The sequence below is a fragment of the Quercus suber genome, unplaced genomic scaffold (genome assembly GCF_002906115.3).
Source record: "Quercus suber isolate HL8 unplaced genomic scaffold, Cork oak 2.0 scaffold_59, whole genome shotgun sequence".
NCBI classification, from domain to species: Eukaryota; Viridiplantae; Streptophyta; class Magnoliopsida; order Fagales; family Fagaceae; genus Quercus; species Quercus suber.
In genome coordinates this window covers 1,861,640-1,880,791 of record NW_027069524.1, presented here as the reverse complement: position 1 = coordinate 1,880,791, position 19,152 = coordinate 1,861,640, and the positions used below count along the sequence as shown (strand labels likewise).

The 19,152-nt window shown below is 35.8% G+C and overlaps 2 protein-coding genes and 1 pseudogene across 3 annotated transcripts; all 3 read left to right on the top strand.

The window, feature by feature from the left end:
• Positions 1 to 1,383, top strand: LOC112012742 (dehydration-responsive element-binding protein 2A-like). Its single transcript, XM_024045128.2, has 2 exons — positions 1 to 152; positions 532 to 1,383. The coding sequence occupies exon 2, from the start codon at positions 582 to 584 to the stop codon at positions 1,323 to 1,325; it is 744 nt and encodes a 247-aa protein (XP_023900896.1). The 5' UTR covers positions 1 to 152; positions 532 to 581; the 3' UTR covers positions 1,326 to 1,383.
• Positions 1,384 to 5,734: 4,351 nt separating this feature from the next.
• On the top strand, positions 5,735 to 8,341 carry LOC112012700 (probable purine permease 11). Of its 2 annotated transcripts, none has more exons than XM_024045098.2 (2): positions 5,735 to 5,950; positions 6,828 to 8,341. In XM_024045098.2, the coding sequence occupies exon 2, from the start codon at positions 6,868 to 6,870 to the stop codon at positions 7,945 to 7,947; it is 1,080 nt and encodes a 359-aa protein (XP_023900866.1). In that variant the 5' UTR covers positions 5,735 to 5,950; positions 6,828 to 6,867; the 3' UTR covers positions 7,948 to 8,341. The 2 variants fall into 2 exon arrangements, with proteins under 2 accessions (XP_023900866.1, XP_023900858.1); XM_024045090.2 differs by having other exon boundaries at positions 5,736 to 5,950; positions 6,818 to 8,341.
• Positions 8,342 to 11,089: 2,748 nt separating this feature from the next.
• Positions 11,090 to 12,219, top strand: LOC112012723 (probable purine permease 11; annotated as a pseudogene).
• The last annotated feature ends 6,933 nt before the right edge of the window (positions 12,220 to 19,152 follow it).

The following is a 19,152-nucleotide window of genomic DNA, read 5'->3' as shown; positions in this document are numbered from 1 at the left end:
TTGCACGCACAAACACACACTCTCAAAACAACACTGAAAACAGAGATAGAGCACTCTTTTACTCTCTCACTCTCTCAAAAATCAATCATCCCCATTAATCCGATATTCACAAAGGGCTTGCTTGCTTTCTTCTTCAACTCACTCTCGCTGAGGTTTGTTTGTTTTTTTTTTTTTTTTTCTTTACACTGTTTCTATTTTTTTTTGTTCTTTGCTCTATATTTCTCCTTTTCCGTTTCGGTTTCGGATTTCTTTTATTTTTTTTTTCTGGGGTTTTTTTTTTTTGTATAAAGCTTTGTGATTAGTTCGGTTTAGGGAATTCAAATATTGCTTCCTGAGTCTTTAGGGTTTCTGGGTTTTTTTTTTTTTTGGTTGAATGTGGGTATTATTAGAGTTTTCTTCTTGTTAATTCGTTTATATTTTCAAAATTTGAAAACTGTTTGGATTTTTTGGGGGTTTTTTGGAAAAAGGGTTTGCGATTATTCAATTGGGATATTCAATATTGTTATCTGAATCTGGGTTTCCATTGAACAGAACAGGGCATCATTGGGGTTTTAAGGGTTTATAGTGATCAAGGTGTGGCCATGGAGTCTTCAAAGAAGAGGAAGAGTAGAGGTGATGGACTGTCTGTGGCTGAGACATTGGCCAAGTGGAGGGACTACAATGCTCAGGTTGATTCTTCGGCCAAGCGTGCACGAAAGCTTCCGGCTATGGGGTCGAAGAAGGGGTGTATGAAAGGGAAAGGCGGGCCTGAGAATGCACACTGCAATTATAGAGGGGTTAGGCAAAGGACTTGGGGTAAGTGGGTTGCGGAGATACGCGAGCCTAACAGAGGAAAGAGGCTTTGGCTTGGCACATTTGAGAATGCTGTTGATGCCGCCACTGCCTACGATGAAGCTGCTAGGATGATATATGGTGCCTATGCACGCCTCAATTTTCCGGAGTCTGTGTCTACAATAGCTGGCCCTACTCCTGTGGAATCTGAGGTTTCGGCTGATGAGTCTACTGCCACGCCTAGTACAATCGAGTGCACTGCCATGCCAACTACAAGTTGTTTGGTAGAGGATGAGTCAACAAGCTATTCTGAAAATGAACATTTTGATGTGCAAGAACTTATGGCTCTGTTAGACAATGATCCTCTTGGCTTCATGGATTCAGAACTGAGTTTTGGCTATAATGGTGATCAACCTGGACTCCCTGTCACCGAAGCTGCTGTGCCAAGTACAAGTAATTTGGTGGGGACAGAAACTAATGAGCCTACTGGTGTGGATAGTGGGCAGCAGTACTTGCTGGATTTTTCTATAGATGACTTTTTTGTAGATCTCTGATAAATTTGTATTTACATACTGATTTACTATATAATTTTTCATTTTAATTTTCCCATTCTTTTGTTCTTCCTCCTTTCTCTTTATTTTATTATATTTTCGTCTCAACTGATAGGTTTCTATATGTTTCTATTATTTTGTTTTCTTCTCAACTGATAGATTCCTATAATTTCCTGTTAATGTTAACTCTGAATACTCATTCCTATGGTTTGTGATGCTGTTAAGATCAGTTATTTTTTCTGTTATTATTTAAGTTGGGACTATTTTTTAAAATAATCACTTGTAGCCCAGCCTTCAAAAGGACCATGGTTACTAGTGGCTTTGCTTTTATTGATAGTCATTGCTTAGAACTTAAACTTTTCAAATCATGAATGGTTTCATTCTATACACCCTTTATTCAGAACCCTCTTGATTTAAAATGACAATGCCCTTAAAGACTGCAATGTCAACATCACAGCTCATGCCATCTAATTGGTATTTGGTAGACTAAGCTTTGAAGAATTTTAACTTATCCAGAGAAAAAAGGAAAAAAAAAAAAAGAAAAAGAAAAAGAAAGAACTTTTGAAGGGTTTTAAAATTTTAATGAGTATTAGGTTAGCAAGATATTAGCTCTGCCTGTGTTGTTCACAGCAGGTCCCAAGCCCGGAAAAGGGAGGATGGCTGCTGTTGTTGTTGTATTAGGTGAGCTGGAATTTATTATTTGAGTGCACAAAAGTTGGCATGCTATGCATGTACTCTTATAGTTTCTGATATATTGGTTGTTATTGAATAGCTGTTCATGCAACTAATAATTGCCCTGCCAAGTAAATGTTTCACTGATTGTTTTCTCATGCTGCTTATTATGGATGTGAACATGGCTGTTACAGTTGAAGGTATTGAAGTTAATGGCAATCTTGCCTCTAAGGTTGCATTTTTCTGGGATGGTATGCTTCTTATTGCTAGACTTGCTTGTAAGTAAAATTATACACTTCTTAAAATGGAAATGTTTAATATTGGAGTATATGTTTATATTTTTTCCCACCCTGTCTGAATTATGTAGTTCCCACAAATGGTATGAACTAGAATGGTGGAAATTTGGGGATAAAAATCACGATTACTGCATCCTTTGGTTTTTTGCTATAGCCTAAAAAGTATGGTGTTAGGATGCTTTTCCCCAAAAGGTGACTAGCTCAATTTTGTATGTTCTTGCCAATCTCAGAATACGATATTATGAAAAGTGTTTTACAATGTCTGTTCGCGCTGCATGTTCAAAACACTTTTCTTATTTATACAAAAATATCCACTTACTGCAATTTCCTCTCAAACTTTGAGTTGAATAGAGTGAGATGGGCAAGGGTTGGTGTCTTAAAGTATTCATTCTGTTTTGTGAGGTGCATATGTGTAGAACAATATTTAGTTTTTTCCTTGAAAATAATGTGCTTATGAAAGTACTGCCCTAATTGTAGCATTTTGCTACAATGTAGTATAGTGTGATTTCCAAACTCCTGTTTCAACAGCCAGTATTGGTAATCTGTATTGTTTTGGGAGGAAATGTTTTGGAGCTGAATGCTTGGTGTTAGACAACTAAGTAATGCACGTGAATCTAGGATTTTGGCATTCATGCAGGCCGTGCAGCTCCCTGTTCTTAATATCCCATTTTTTGTATCTGCCTTCTCAGTTGACCCAAAATCTGTCTCTTGTTCGTCACAGATTCTTTTGACATGCATCAGGGGAGATGTATGTCATGTCCAGAATACTTGCTCAGTTCATATTGATAAACAGATATCTTCTCCCTCTTTTATAGTAATATTAATTAGTATATAGACACACCTGGCAGGATTGAGTTGGACATCTTTCTTTGGTTCTCCAGATCCATTCTTCGCGCATATGCTAGCGATGATGTTAGTAGTGGATCATGGTTTATTGGGCTTGATGTGAAGTACATTGATGAAGGTAAGTTTTGCTGCTCCTCCTTGCCCCTATGTTTCACTCTCTCTCTCTCTCAAACACGCACACACAAACAAATCTTGCTTGCACGCACAAAATCACCCTCAATTCTCACACAATGATTTTTGCACCAGATAATGGGTAACAATTGAGAGCAACTGAGTAACAAAGTGTGTGGCATTGCAATTGGGGTGATTTACATGCAATGCTGAGAAAGCATGGTGAAAGGGTCTTTGTTGATATGCTATGATTCTTTCTCATCTGGTGGGGAAAACTAGACACCAATCTTATTGCCTCTTGCTATTCCTGCTGCACTGGTGTGAGACAACAATCTTGCTGAAGAAGCTTCTTAGATCTAATGTCGTAGTTAGTTTCCATTTAGACTTGTTTGCTTCTTGCATGTTATAGAATAGCCTCGTACAAGTTCATGAATAGTCTAAACATGCATAGAAATTAGACATACGCACATCTAAAATTTAAAGAGGTTAGAAAATTATAAATGTTGTCATGAAGGCTTCAGGGGAGGAGCTACACTTAGCTATGGGGGGACCATGACCCCCCATAAAAAAAAAAACTTTATAATGTATATATATTTTGCAGCTTTTTTAGATTCTAGGCCTTAACATTGGTAGTTGGCCCCTCCAAAAAATAATAGCTGGCTCTTGCAAAAAAGTATTGAACAACTAATTAAACGATAGGTTCTAAAAAATAATTGTTAAGAATAACAACTATCAGCCTTGTAACCAAAAAAAAAAAAAAAAAACTTCTTTTTAGTTTTTCCCTCTCTTAATTGGTAAGTTTTGGTTGTTGAGTTCAAATAGTAAATTTTTAATAAAATAAATTTTCGCGTAGAGTTATTTTATTTTATTTTATTTGGGACAAAGTCTTTCGTTGTTGTTAATTTCGAATTATTTGTCAATACTTGATTTAGTCACAAAATGTTAAATGAAAAAAAAAAATACGGTGAGGATATATAAGTGACCATACTTAAAAATAAAATTTCTTTTGGACATAAATATATAATTTTTATTTCCTTTTCAATTTGAGACCAAGTCTTTTGTTGTTATTGCTTGTTTTAGACTAAAAATGTTGAATGAAAAAAAATATAGGATATTTAATGTTAGGGTTTGATAACACTCCAAAAATAAAAGACTTAAAAAATTATAATTAAATAATGGTAAAACATATTGTACATACTGGTAGCAAAGTAGACAATTTGTGTATATGCATTAAAGTTTATATAAAATGTATGTATGTATCAATATATGTAGTTGTATAAATGTATGTATTTATGAATATGTAACTCGGCTCCTCCAAACCAAAATTCCTAGCTCCATTCCTAGAAGGCTCAACTACTTTATAGATTGGTAGTTTTAAAATCATAAGAGAGAAAGAAGGAAAATAAAATAAAAATGATTTTTTATTGGATATAATTTAAAAAATATATATTTTATTTTATTTTATTAAAATGCATGTATATGATGATAATACTTTCTGTCCAGTGCACCAACGAAATGATATCAGAACTTACAGAAGGAGAAGGATCAATTTGGACATTTCTCAAAATTTAAGAGTTTATAATTTAAGATCAAGGGGTCAATTTGATTATGACCCAAAAATCAGGAGTATTTATTATTATTATTATTATTATTATTATTCCAGTCAAAATGTTGCTTGATATATTCGATGCTTTCATTTCTTTATCTCAAATGTACTAAAATAATGTCCATCTGGTGGCAACTTCCACTATCATATCACGGTGAATTAGTGCTAATCATATCATATTTTTTTAGACCTCTCTTAAGAGGTTTATTTCGGGTAACTTTAAATGCATTCTGTGTCCAGTGTGCTATATTATTTAAACAATTTGGTCCTTGCAATTTGCCTAGGCTCTACGACATTTGAATTAGCGCCCCACGCTGCGAACTATTAAACTCTCCATTTGCGTAAGAAGTTGCTCAATTTGTTGGTCTCTTACTTAACCATCTTGATTACAAACAAACAAATCCAATTCAAAGAGAGAATTTTTATTTTGTACACTTGCAAATCGTGAAGCCTTATTATAAAAAAATGTACTCTTGGTCCTACTGCGTAAATTCGTAGCTAGCCAATTTTGACCGGCCTAAAAAACTAATTTGCTGATCAATTTTGCAATGTAAGCAAAGTTAACAGATAAAATCAGGCTCTGTGGTTTAACAAGTCCAGTTGCGTGAGACTCCTCCTGATCTTCGAGTTCTTAACTGGGGTCTGTGAATATGAATGGCTTTCAAAAGACTAAACAGCCGAAATAAGCCTAGCCAAGTCAAGTTTGCTGACCTCTAGTTTTAGCTCGTTGAGTTTAAGAGTGTACTGCACAGCACCTAATTTGACCTTTAATTTTTTTATAGTGCTTCATCATCATCATCATTGTTAAAAGTGATGGTCCTGGTGGACCAAACTAACATGTGTGAATTGAATTTAACAACGTCATGGATTTCAGACAATTCAATTAATGATGTTTCTTGTCGGTTAGTGTGACTTGGAATCAAATCCAATCTATATCAAATAGTAACTAATTGAAGTCTTGACTTTCTGTCTCCTAATCCAAGTTTATCAGCTGTGTAATAGGTAAACATAAAGAAGGATGAACATATAAGCCTTTTTGTTTACCATCTTCTGGATCTTCATGGAGCCTGCTCAAGAGCTGCAACAAGATACTCCAGGTTAGTCACTCACCAAACTCGCTGATTAATTGTTAAATTAATGGAATATTTATTCTTTTCTCTTTTTACATCTTCATATTTTGATTTGAAAAATAAAATTCATTCAATCAGGAAATATTTGAAGCTTTATCAATTTTAATTCTTCAAACCAGACTTTAAATTGTTAGTGATTTATGAATAATCATAAAAGAAAACTTCCACAGTTACAAGTAATCCAATTTTTTTAAAAAAAATTTATAGAAACCAGTCAGAATGAACATCATACAAAACAATAGGATTTAAGTCCTCTGGTACTTCTTCAATCCAGATCTGCATATCAGCAAGTAGTTTTGCCCTTCTAGCTAGAGCATGGGCAACGAAATTCCCACTACATTTTACATGAGAAAAGGAATGAAAACTTAACTGAGGAGCAAAAATTTATGTCTTCAATGATTTGGCCATAGGGAACACAGTCGAATTCATTTTGCTGCGGCACCTTGATTAACACTTCAGCATCACCTTTGAAAATGACCTCCCGTAAAACAATCTCTGTAGCAAATTGAACTGCTCTATGACAAGCAAGAGGCTTGAGTTCAGCTGCCATTTGTGGAAGGGAAACCTTTGCAACTGCAAATGACAATCCCTATACAGTTTTTGTTATGCAGTTTTTGTATCTCTTAAGCTTTTAGGCAGCAATCAAAAGTCACAATCATGTATTCCTATTATCCATTCCAGGATTAATAGTAGTAAGCATGTCAACTAAGGCGGTTACTACTCCAACATGATTGAAACCAATCTTAATTAATTGTTTCTTCTGGACTGGTTTATGATGATGATATGGCTAATACTTGCATTTTCTTTCCTTTCAATGTTTGTGTGCATGATTAGCCGATGACAGAGAGCAAAATTCAAATAAAGGCACTTTTGTTACCAACCTAATGAAACTTCCTAGACTCAAACATTACAAGTGGTGGCTTCGTATTGCCTCTTACACCTCCTTTGTTGTTGCCGGCCAGACTGTAGCGACTCTCTTGGGAAGATTATACTATGATCAAGGTGGGAATAGCAAATGGATGGCAACGTTCGTTCAATCAGCTGGCTTCCCAATTTTACTTCCTCTCCTATTCTTCTTCTCACCATCGTTAAGATCCACTGCAAGCACCCCCTTAAACACTTCCTCTACAAAATTGCCACCTCTCTCCACCCTTACCTTTCTCTACTTTGCTTTTGGCCTAATGTTGACAGGTGACAACCTGATGTATTCATATGGACTCTTATACCTCCCTGTCTCTACTTATTCTCTACTATGTGCAACCCAATTGGCCTTTAATGCCCTCTTCTCATTTTTCTTCAATTCACAAAAATTCACTCCCCTTATACTCAACTCTCTTGTCCTTCTTACCATTTCAGCATCCCTTCTTGCAGTCAATACCAACTCTGAAAACATGACTGGAATCCCTAAAGGAAAGTATGTAATTGGATTCCTTTGTACGCTTGGTGCATCTGCAACATACTCATTAATGCTATCCTTAATACAACTGTCTTTCCAAAAAGTTATAAAAACAGAGACTTTCTCTGCTGTATTGGATATGCAAATATACCCATCATTTGTTGCAACTTGTGGCTGTGTGGTAGGGCTCTTTGCAAGTGGAGAATGGAAAATTTTGCGGAATGAGACGGAGAATTATGGAAAAGGAAGGGTATCCTATATGATGACTTTGATTTGGACGGCTGTGACGTGGCAAATTTCTTCAATAGGTATGATGGGGTTGATTTTTGAGGTATCTTCACTCTTCTGCAATGTCATTAGCACGTTGGCTTTGCCTGTTGTTCCCATTCTTGCGGTAGTGTTTTTTCATGACAAGATGGATGGGGTGAAGGTGACGGCTTTGTTGTTAGCAGTTTGGGGTTTTCTTTCATACATCTGTCAACATTATCTTGATGATTCTAAATCCAAGGTTAACAAAACCAGTAATAATGAGGCTTCTGGGGCAGGGGCTGGAATAGAGGTTTGTTGAAGACATGGTTTTTTTTTTTTTTTAAATAAATTTTTTATAGAGAAGTGTAAAGAAATTTCCACTGAAAACCCAGAATTTGCAGCTATGTGGGTTCCCATTCAATTTGAAAACTTTCTCTATTTTATTTATTTTTGTTTGTTTTTTGTTTTCACTGTTTTGACTTCGTTTCTTATACAGTAAAAGATGAAAACAAAATAGAAAAGAATGACAATTGAGAGCAACTGAGTAACAAAGCGTGTGGCATTGCAATTGGGGTGATTTATGTGCAATGCTGAGAAAGCATGCTGAAAGGGTCTTTGTTGATATGCTACGATTCTTTCTCATCTGGTGGGTTCTAGCTTAAAGGACTTCCATGTTTTATAAAAAAGAAAAGAAAAGTCTTATTTTTCAAGCACATGTTCGTGTTAAAATAATTTGTTTAGATTCCATAAGCTACATGGCAATACAGCTTTCTCTAAAAGTTTGGCATGGAGGAGAAATTCTTTTCTTTGTGTTTGTGGGGAAAACTGAACACCAATCTTACTGCCTCTTGCTATTCCTGCAGCACTGGTATGAGAAAACAGTCTCTTACTGAAGAAGCTTCTTAGATTTAATGTCTAGTTAGTTTCCATTTAGACTTGTTTGCTTCTTGCATGTAATAGAGCCTCGTACAAGTTAATGAATAGTCTAATCATGCATAGAAATTAGACATGCACACATCTAAAAATTAAAGAGGTTAGATCATTATAAATGTTGTCATTTGGGATGTCTCAGCTACATTATAGATTGGGTACTTTTAAAACTATAAGAGAGGAAGAAGAAAAAATAATTAAAATGATTTTTTTTATTGGATTTTAATTAAATTTTTTCAATTAAAATGCATGTATGTGATATTATTTTCTGTCCAATGGACCAACGAAATGATAACAAAATTACAGAAGGATCAATTTGGACAATTCTTCCTATAGAAAAAAATAAATAAAAAATTGGACATTTCTCAAAATTTAAGAGTTTATAATTTCAAATTAAAAGATCAAGGGGTCAATTTGATTTGGACTCAAAATTCAAGAGTATTTTTTTTAATTAATTTTTTTTTTAAATATCTAGGGATTATTTTGGTTAACTTTCTGTGCATTCGTTTGCAGTGTGCTATACTAGATTACTAGCAAAGAATTTTGCATTTGAAAAAAGTTGAAAATAATTTGGTCCTTGCACTTTGCCCAGGCTCTACCACATTTGGATTAGCCCCACGGCGCTAAACTATTGAACCCCGTTTCCGTGAGAAGTTGCTTAATTTGTTGGTCTCTTACTTACCATCTTGATTACAAACAAACAAATCCAATTCAAAGAGAATTTTTATTTTGCACAACATGGATATACTTGTTGGCTCTACACCACAGAGTGAGGTGTATATTAGTGTGATACAAAATACCACCCCAAGGTCATAGTAAAAACCACCAATGAGTGTGGCTCAATGATAGGAGACCCCCCTAAGTCCCATTTGCTCAAAGGTTTGAGTCTCAGCTCATGTAACTTTGTGTTGTGGGCTGCTTCGGCATTTGACTCGACAATATAAAATATGGGCACGAATAGTGATATGCTCTGTTGTGCGCTGGTGGTACCCTTCAACTTAACTTAAATTATACCTTGGGGCGTCGAGCAATAATTATGCACGTGAGCCTTTTTTTTTTTTTGTTCCTAAAAAAAAAAAAAAATTCAAGCTAAAAAATGCAAATTATGAAGCCTAATTAAATATATATATAAAAAAAAGGTACTCCTGGTCCCACTGGAAATTCATAGCTAGCCAATTTTGACTGGCCTCAAAAAGTAACTTGCTAGTCAATTTTGCAATGTAAGCAGAGAAGTTAACAGATAAATCAGGCTCTGCTGTTTAACAAGTCCACTTGCGTGAGACTCCTTTATCATCTAGTTCTTAACTAGTCTCTATGGATATGGATGGTTTTCAAACAGCCGAAATATTTAAGCCTGGCCAAGTCAAGTTTGCTGACCTTTAGTGTTAACTTTAGCTCGTTGGGTTTAAAAGAAGTGTATCCAATGAGTGAAGCGAGTGCACTTTACAGCAGCTAATTTGACCTTTACTTTGTTTTTATAGTTCATCATTTTTAAAAGAATTGTACCAAACTATATGCGAATTAAATTTAACAACGTGGGGGGATTCAGTCAATTCAATTAATAATGCTTCTTGTTGTCGGGTAGTGGACTTAATCAAATCCAATCTTTATCAAATAGTGACTAATTGATGTCTTGACTTTCTGTGTAACAGGTAAACATAAAGAAGGATGAACATGTAAGCCACTTTGTTTAGCATCCTCTGGAATATTTATTCTTTTCTCTTTTTACATCTTCAGATTTTGATTTGAAAAATAGAATTCATCCAATCAGGAAATATTTGAAGCTTTATCAATTTTAATTCTTCAAACCAGAATTTAAATTGTTAGTAATTAAAGAATAAACATGAAGAAAACTTCCACAGTTACTAGTAGTCCTTTTTTTTTTTTTGAGAAACCAGTCAGAAGACTACTTTATTTCTTAATGTACATCATACAAAACAAGAGGATATAAGTCCTCTGGTACTTCTTCAATCCAGACCTGCATATCAACAAGTCCTTTTGCCCTTCTAGCTAGAGCATGGGCAACGAAATTCCCACTAAGTTTTATACGAGAAAAGGAATGAAAACTTAACTGAGAAGCTAAAATTAATGTCTTCAATGATTTGGCCATAGGGAACAAACTTGAATTCATTTTGCTGCAGCGTCTTGATTAACACTTGAGCATCACCTTCGAAAATGACCTCCTGTAAACCAATCTCTGTTGCAAATTGAACTGCTCTATGACAGGCAAGAGGCTTGAGTTCAGCTCCCATTTGTGGAAGGGGAACCTCTGCAACTGCGAATGACAATCCCTATACAGTTTGTGTTATGCAGTTCTTGTATCTCTTAAGCTTTCAGGCAGCAATCAAAAGTCATAATCATGTAATCCTATTATCCATTCCAGGATTATAAGTAGTAAACATGTCAACTAAGGCAGTCACTACTCCAACATGGTTGAAAACAATCTTAATTAATTGTTTTTTTTTTGGAGTGGTTTATGATGATATGGGCTAATACTTGCATTTACTTTCTTTCAATGTTTGTGTGCATGATTAACCGATGACAGAGAGCAAAACTCAAATAAAGGCACTTTTGTTACCAACCTAATGAAACTCCCTGGACTCAAACATTACAAGTGGTGGCTTCGTGCTGCCTCTTACTCCTCCTTTCTTGTTGCCCGCCAGACTGTGGCGACTCTCTTGGGAAGATTATAATATGATCAAGATGGGAATAGCAAATGGATGGCAACATTCGTTCAATCAGCTGGCTTCCCAATTTTACTTCCTCTCCTATTCTTCTTCTCACCATCGTCAAGATCCACTACAAGCACCCCCTTAAACACCTCCTCTACAAAATTGCCACCTCTCTCCACCCTTGCCTTTCTCTGCTTTGCTTTTGGCCCAATGTTGACAGGTGACAACCTGATGTATTCGCATGGACTCTTATACCTCCCTGTCTCTACTTATTCTCTACTATGTGCAACCCAATTGGCCTTTAATGCCCTCTTCTCATTTTTCTTCAATTCACAAAAATTCACTCCCTTTATATTCAACTCCCTTGTTCTTCTTACCATATCAGCAACCCTTCTTGCAGTCAATACCAACTCTGAAAACATGACCGGAATCCCTAAAGGAAAGTATGTAATTGGATTCCTTTGCACGCTTGGTGCATCTGCAACATATTCATTGTACCTTTCCTTAGTACAAATTTCTTTACAAAAAGTTATAAAAACAGAAACTTTCTCTGCTGTATTGGATATGCAAATATACCCATCATTTGTCGCAACTTGTGGCTGTGTGGTAGGACTTTTGCAAGTGGAGAATGGAAAATTTTGCGGAATGGGATGGAGAATTATGGAAAAGGAAGGGTATCCTATATGATGACTTTGATTTGGACGGCTGTGACATGGCAAATTTCTTCAATAGCTATGTTGGGGTTGATTTTTGAGGTATCTTCACTCTTCTGCAATGTCATTAGCACGTTGGCTATGCCTGCTGTTCCCATTCTAGCGGTAATGTTTTTTCATGACAAGATGGATGGGGTGAAGGTGACGGCTTTGTTAGCAGTCTCGGGTTTTCTTTCATACATCTATCAACATTATCTTGATGATTCTAAATCCAAGGTTTACAAAACCAGTAATAATGAGGCTTCTGGGGCAGGGGCTGTAATGGAGGTTTGTTGATGACATGGTGTTTTTATTTTTTATTTTTTATTATATATATATATATAGAGAGAGAGAGAGAGAGAGAGAGAGAGAGAGAGAGAGAAGAGTAAAGAAATTTACACTGAAGACCCAGGATTTGAACCTATGTGGGTTCCAATTCAATTTGGAAACTTTCTCCATTTATTATTATTATTATTATTATTATTATTATTTTCACTGTTTTGACTTTTTTTCTTATACAGTAAAAATGAAAACAAAATAGAAAAGAATGACATTATCCTTGTGGTTAAGATGATAAGATCCAAGTATATGGTTCATTTATCACATCTACCATAAGTTAATACTCATTTTGAAGGGGGAAAAAAAAAAAGTAGAAGAAGAAGAAGAAGGTAGTGAAGTTTTAAAAAGCTATATTTTCGAAGGTATAGTTTTGAGATTATATATTTTAAATTTATATCAATTTGAAAAAGTTGTACTAGGAAAAAAAAAAAAAAGCTAAATACAATAAATCTGTAAAATATATTTTTAGAAGGTGAACTAAGGCATGGGCAAAACCAACCACCAAGTCATCAATATTGAGCAAGGGAATGCAATCCAAAGGCATAGAAAGTAAACCCAACGCTAATGACCAACATCAATAAACACATATTAGGCATGAATGCAATCCAAAAGGCATAGACAGTAAATCCAACGCTAATGACCAACATCAATAAACACATACTAGACACACCTGGCAGGATTGAGTTGTACATCTTTCTTTGGGGGTAATTTACAGAGTAACATGAGTTTGCCATACTATGTTGTTAGTTAGCACACATTAGAAAGAATTGGGGAGAGTAACATCTCGAGCCTTTGAGGCTCAAATTAAGTGAAGAAATCGAGCCTCAAAACCTTGAGTTTTGATTATTGACATGAAGATTTTTTTTGCCACGTGAAACTCGAGTACCATTGAAGAAGAAGAAGAAGAAGAAGAAGAAGAAGAAGAAGAAGAAGAAGAATAAGAACTAGAACAAGAAGAAGAACAAGAACAAGAACAAGAAGAAGAACAAGAACAAGAAGAAGAACAAGAACAAGATCTGAAGAAATTGAAGAAGGAAAGAAGATGAAGAGAAGTACCCACGGGGGAGAGGAAGAAGAAGAACAGAGGAACCCACAGGAATAGAAAGAATAGAGGAAACCACAGAGGAAGAAGAACTCACAGAGGAATCCATGGGAATAGAAAGAACAAAGGAACCCGTAGAGGAAGAAGAAGAATAGGTGAACACAAGAAATCGAGTTTTAAATACTCGATTTCCACATGGATTTTTTTTTTTTTTTTTTTGGTATATGATTGCCATCACATGCAACTCAAGTCTTAAAAACTCGAGTTCCACCTTAAAACTCGAGTTTTAGAGTCTTGAGATATTAGTTTACTACATAGTTTTGCAAACATGACAACTAATTAAAATATTTTTAAAATAATGCTAAATGCAAAAAAAAAAAAAAAAAAAAAAAAATTCTTTGGTTTTCGAGATCTATTCTTCACGCATATGCTTGCGATTAGGGGTGTTCACCAAACCGCATAAACCGTACAAACCGCAAAACCGCACCAAAACCGCCCGCAAAATAGCATAATCGCATCGCACCGCAAGTAATAGTGCACCACACCGCATGGTGCAGTGCGGTCTGCGATTTTATAATAAGAAAACGCACCGCACCCTCTCTATATATTAATATATTTAATTATTTTTAATATTAAATATATTATTAATAGTTTAATAACCCTAGTTTTCTCCCAAAAAAAAAAGTTTGATAACCCTAGCAAGTGTTGATTAAGAAAGCCAGCACAAAATAAAGAAAAACTAGCTCAATAATTTAAAACTTGGACCAAAATAAAGGGAAAAATTAGTTTTGGGCTTAGTAGAAAAAGCCCAAATTTTGAAATACATACCAATTTCAAATCATTCAAACCGCATCTTATACACCACACCACATATATGACCGCAAAAATGAGGTGCGGTGCGGTTATGGTTTTGGCCAAATTTTAAACCGCACTGCACCGCATTTGTGACTGCAAAAATAAGGTGTGGAGCAAATATGGTTTTAGCTAAACTGCACCGCAAAGTGCGGTGCTAAAAAGACCCAAAACTGCACCACACTGCACTGCGAACACCCCTACTCGTGATGACGTTAGCACTAGATCATGGTTTATTGGGCCTGATGTGAAGCACATTGATAAAGGTAAGTTTTACTGCTCCTCCTTGCCCTCAGGTCTCTCTCTCTCTCTCTCTCTCTCTCTCTCTCTCTCTCTCAAACACACACGCACACAGACAAACTCTTGCTTGCACGCACAAAATCACCCTCAATTCTCACACATTGATTTTTGCACCAGATAATGGGTAACAATTGAGAGCAACTGAGTAACAAAGTGTGTGGCATTGCAATTGGGGTGATTTACATGCGATGCTGAAAAAGCATGTTTAAAGGGTCTTTGTTGATATGCTATGATTCTCTCTCATCCGGGGGGTTCTAGCTTAAAGGACTTCCATGTTTTATTAAGAAAAAGAAAAGAAAAGAAAAAATCTTATTTTTCATGCACATGTTCCTGTAAAAATAATTTGTTTAGGTTCCATAAGCTACATGGCAATACAGCTTTCTCTAATGGCCTGTTTGGATATTTAAAAAAGGAGGGGGAGTAGAGTAGAGGGAGGGAGAGTAATCCAATTACCTTGTTTGGAAGTTTTTTAAGGAATGAGGGGGAGGGGTTTGGGGGGTTTGGAGTGGTTTCAACTCCCTCTAACCCCTCATTTTTAATTCCCTCAAATTGGAGAGATTTGGAGGGAGAGTAGAGTAGATAAATTATTGTCCAAATAAATTTCCTAATTTATCATTTCTAAATTACTCATAGACCAATGTTGCAAGTCTATTTTCAAATAGGGGTAAATTTGTCTATTTTAATCATTTCCTCTCCTCTACATCATAATTTTTAAAACATCCAAACAAGGGGAAAGGCTAATTACTCCTTTCCCCCTTACTAATTTTAAAAACATCCAAATAAAATGGAGGGGAACTATTCCCTCTACTCTCCTCCCCACTGCTCTTCTCCCCTCTACTCTCCTCCCTCTCTAAACTTCCAAACAGGCCATAAAAGTTTGGCGTGGAGGAGAAATTTTTTTCTTCATGTTTGTGGGGAAAACTGAACACCAATCTTACTGCCTCTTGCTATACCTGTTACAGTGGTGTGAGACAACAGTCTTGCTGAAGAAGATTCTTAGATCTAATGTCTAGTTAGTTTCCATTTAGACTTGTTTTCTTCTTGCATGCTATAGAATAGCCTCGTACAAGTTCATGAATAGCCTAAACATTCATAGAAATTAGACATACACACATTTAAAAATTATAGAGGTTAGAAAGTTATAGATGTTGTCATTTGTGAAGGCTCAACTACATTGTAGATTGAGTAGTTTGAAAATCATAAGAGAGAAAGAAGGAAAAAAAAAAGATTTTTTATTGGATTTTAATTTAAAATATATATATTATTAAAATGCATGTATGCGATAATACTTTCTGTCCAATGCGCCAACGAAATGATAATAGAACTTACCTGAAGGTACTTTGCGTAGTCTCATTCAAGGGCCATTACAAAGGCGAGAGGAGAATACGACTGTGAGGCAATTTTTTGTTGATGAGAATGACGAGAGGACTTATAATATGTCATTTGAGTTACCGGATCAGTTGCTCAATGTGATTAAAGCTACTCCACTTTCGTTGGAGCATAATGCTGAGGATGTGTTACATTGGGCTTACTCTAAGAATGGTTTCTTCTTGCTCAAGTCTGCTTATCTGCTGGCAAGGGGTTTAAATCCCATGAACCGAGATACTGACTCCATTGGTTGGGTTTGGAAGGTCGAAGCTCCGCCAAAGGTACATTTCTTTTTATGGTTGTGCCTCCATAATAGCTTGCCCGTTGGTAAAGTGCTGGGTTCAAGGGGGTTAAATCTTGACCCCACTTGTAGTCTATGTAATAAGGAAATAGAATCAGTGGAGCATCTTGTGAGGGGCTGTGAAGTGGCTAAGAATTTCTGGAATGAGTTGAAAGTGCCTTATTGTATGAAGAATACTTTCAATCTTCCTATTGAAATTTGGCTGAAGTCCAACTGTAGGAGTGAGGCTAACTCTTTGTTTATGGGTATACCATGGAAAATGTGTTTCCTATGGGGGTTTGGTATCTATGGCTGCATCGGAACAATTATGTATTTAATCTGGGAAGGTTGAGCATTCATGGTTTAGGAAATGTATCAAAGAGAGCGCTGAATTTTATGCCATAGGGTGCAAAACCAAAGTGGAAAGAAATAGAGCTGTGATACCTGTTGGTTGGTCGAAGCCGCCTGAGGTTGGTCTAAACTTAACACTGACGGGTCAGTTATGGGGAGCACAGCTTTGGCCGGAGGTGGTGGAGTGATCAGGGGTCATGAAGGAGAATGGATAACGGGCTTTGCTAGACCACTTGGGCGAACCAACAGCTGCATGGCTGAACTTTGGGCATTAAGAGATGGGCTACTGTTGGCTAAAGAATTGAGTTTAAATAACCTTGTTGTTGAGCTTGATGCTTTAAGTGTGGTACTGCTTATGAGAAACAACACTTGCAATTTACTTATGGAGCCTCTTCTTACCGATTGCAGGAACCTTTTGAAGGCAATTCCTAATACGCAGGTGGTCCATGCAACCAATGCGCTGATGCATTGGCAAAAATGGGAGCTACGACGCTAACTTCTTTTGTTGTTTTTGTAAATCCACCGCCTGTGGTGGACAGCATTCTAGCTATGGATAGAGCTAATGTATTTTGTAATAGAATAGTTAATTTCTAATCTAATGAAAGTTCAGGTTTTACCGAAAAAAAAAAAAAAAAAAAAAAAAAAGATAATAGAACTTACGGAAGGATCAATTTGGAAATTTCTCCAAATTTAAGAGTTTATAATTTCAAATTAAAAGATCAATTAATTTGATTATGACCCAAAAATCAGGAGTATTTTTTTTTAATCTATTTCTAGGGATTATTCCAGTCAAAATGTTGCTTGATATATTCGATGCTTTCATTTCTTTATCTCAAATGTACAAAAATAATCTCCACCTAGTGGCAACTTCTATTACCATATCACTAGTAAAGTCTCTAATGGTTGATGATGTAGGACACAATTTCTCTAATTTTTGTAAATATTTAATTTTAGTATTTTTATGTAATTTTTGTTATTTTAGGTTTAGGTTATTTATTTCCTTTTTTTAGGTGCTTTTAATGTTGTTTAGTCAAATTGGGGTTTTATATGCTTTCGTAGCTGCCTTATGGTTTCTAGTTGCCCTAGGTTTTGTTTTTACTATTTAAACACATTGTAGCCTCCAAAGACAATTCAGTTTTCAGATGATTATCAATAAACGTAGACGTTTTTCAAATTCTTTCTTTTGGTAGATTTCAGTTTTTTTTTTCTCCTTGTGAATTCAGAGAAACCCCTCGTGGATTCGAGGTTTATTACCAAAAACTAATAGTTTAATTTATGTTCCATCAAAAGAGCATCATGTGTGCTTTCTTTAGGCTTCCGCGACATCAGTTAGTATCAAAGCCTTGACTTACCCTAGTCTGATGGTTAACCAGCAAGATGGTGACCACCACAACAACGTCGATGGCAACGACGTTGACAACACAGTCCACACTATGGTGAAGTTCCTTAATTTTCGTGATGAGAATCACCAATTTTGTGAAAAAAGTTTGCAAATTGTAGGTTAAATCAAGCAAAAGATTGCTACTCTTCTTGCTAGGAAATCATCTCACAATGACAATGATCAATATATTCAAAGACATACTCCTAACCACAAGAAAGTTCCATTCTTTGATGGAGATATGTGTGTTAAGGTCTAAAAAGTCACAACACCTAGGCCCAAAGAAATAACACAACGGGCCATAGAAAGTGAATCTAAAAAAAAGATTGAGCCTATCACGAGAGATAAAAAAAGAGTGGTAAGCCCAAAAGGCTTAAAGCCCAAAAGCCATAAAGGGACAAGCCTTAGAGCCTACGAAAACCAAAAAAAAAAAAAAAGAAAAAAAAAAAGGGAAAAGGCCCAGTCTGTCAAGACCAGAAGATTGAAGAAAGTCTAGTGTAAAGAACTGAGTCGGAACCCCCAGAGGCTGCCAAAGGCTCGGGATCCCTGGGACGTGTAGCACAACTAAGATAGGATCAAGACAGCTCAAAGGGAATACCAAAAACATGAGAAACGAAGGGAAAATATGTCCTTTTCAAGCACCCAGAGATGCAGCAAGAAAGCAAAAAGCCTAAAGCAACCGCTCATGACGCAAGGGAATGGTACCCCGAGGAATCCAGAATGAGGAGCTATAAAAGGAAGCAGCAAGAAAGATTTTTGACCCCAGAGAAATGACACACAGTTGTATCACGATATCAAGATTTGCAATATAAAGATAAATTCCGATAACGAATAACGGTGTACCCAAATTCCATATGCCCTTATTGGTCGATTATATATTTATATTACCTTTTGATAATGTAGAGTTTTATTTTTTATATTTTATGAGAAGATAGCAACTTTAATTATAAAATAAATAAAAATAATACATTTTAAGCTAAAGTAGACTCAATCATATAAGAGTTCTTCTGTCAATTTCTTTAAAACTTCCTCTCGTCTCCTTATATGTGTGTGTGTTAAAATACTTAGTATCCTCAAAAGAAAAAACAGTAGGTTAATCCCACATCAGAAAATGAGTGCGAGTTAGACTATTTTGGATATACACTACTGTCAGTTTCTTTAAGACCTTCCTTCTCCTCGTGTGTGTGTTAAAATATTTAGTATTCTCAAAAGAGTATGGGTTAAAGAGATTTATGGCCTGTTTGGATGTTTAAAAAAAGAGGGGGAGTAGAGTAGAGGGAGGGAGAGTAATCCAATTACCTTGTTTGGAATTTTTTTAAG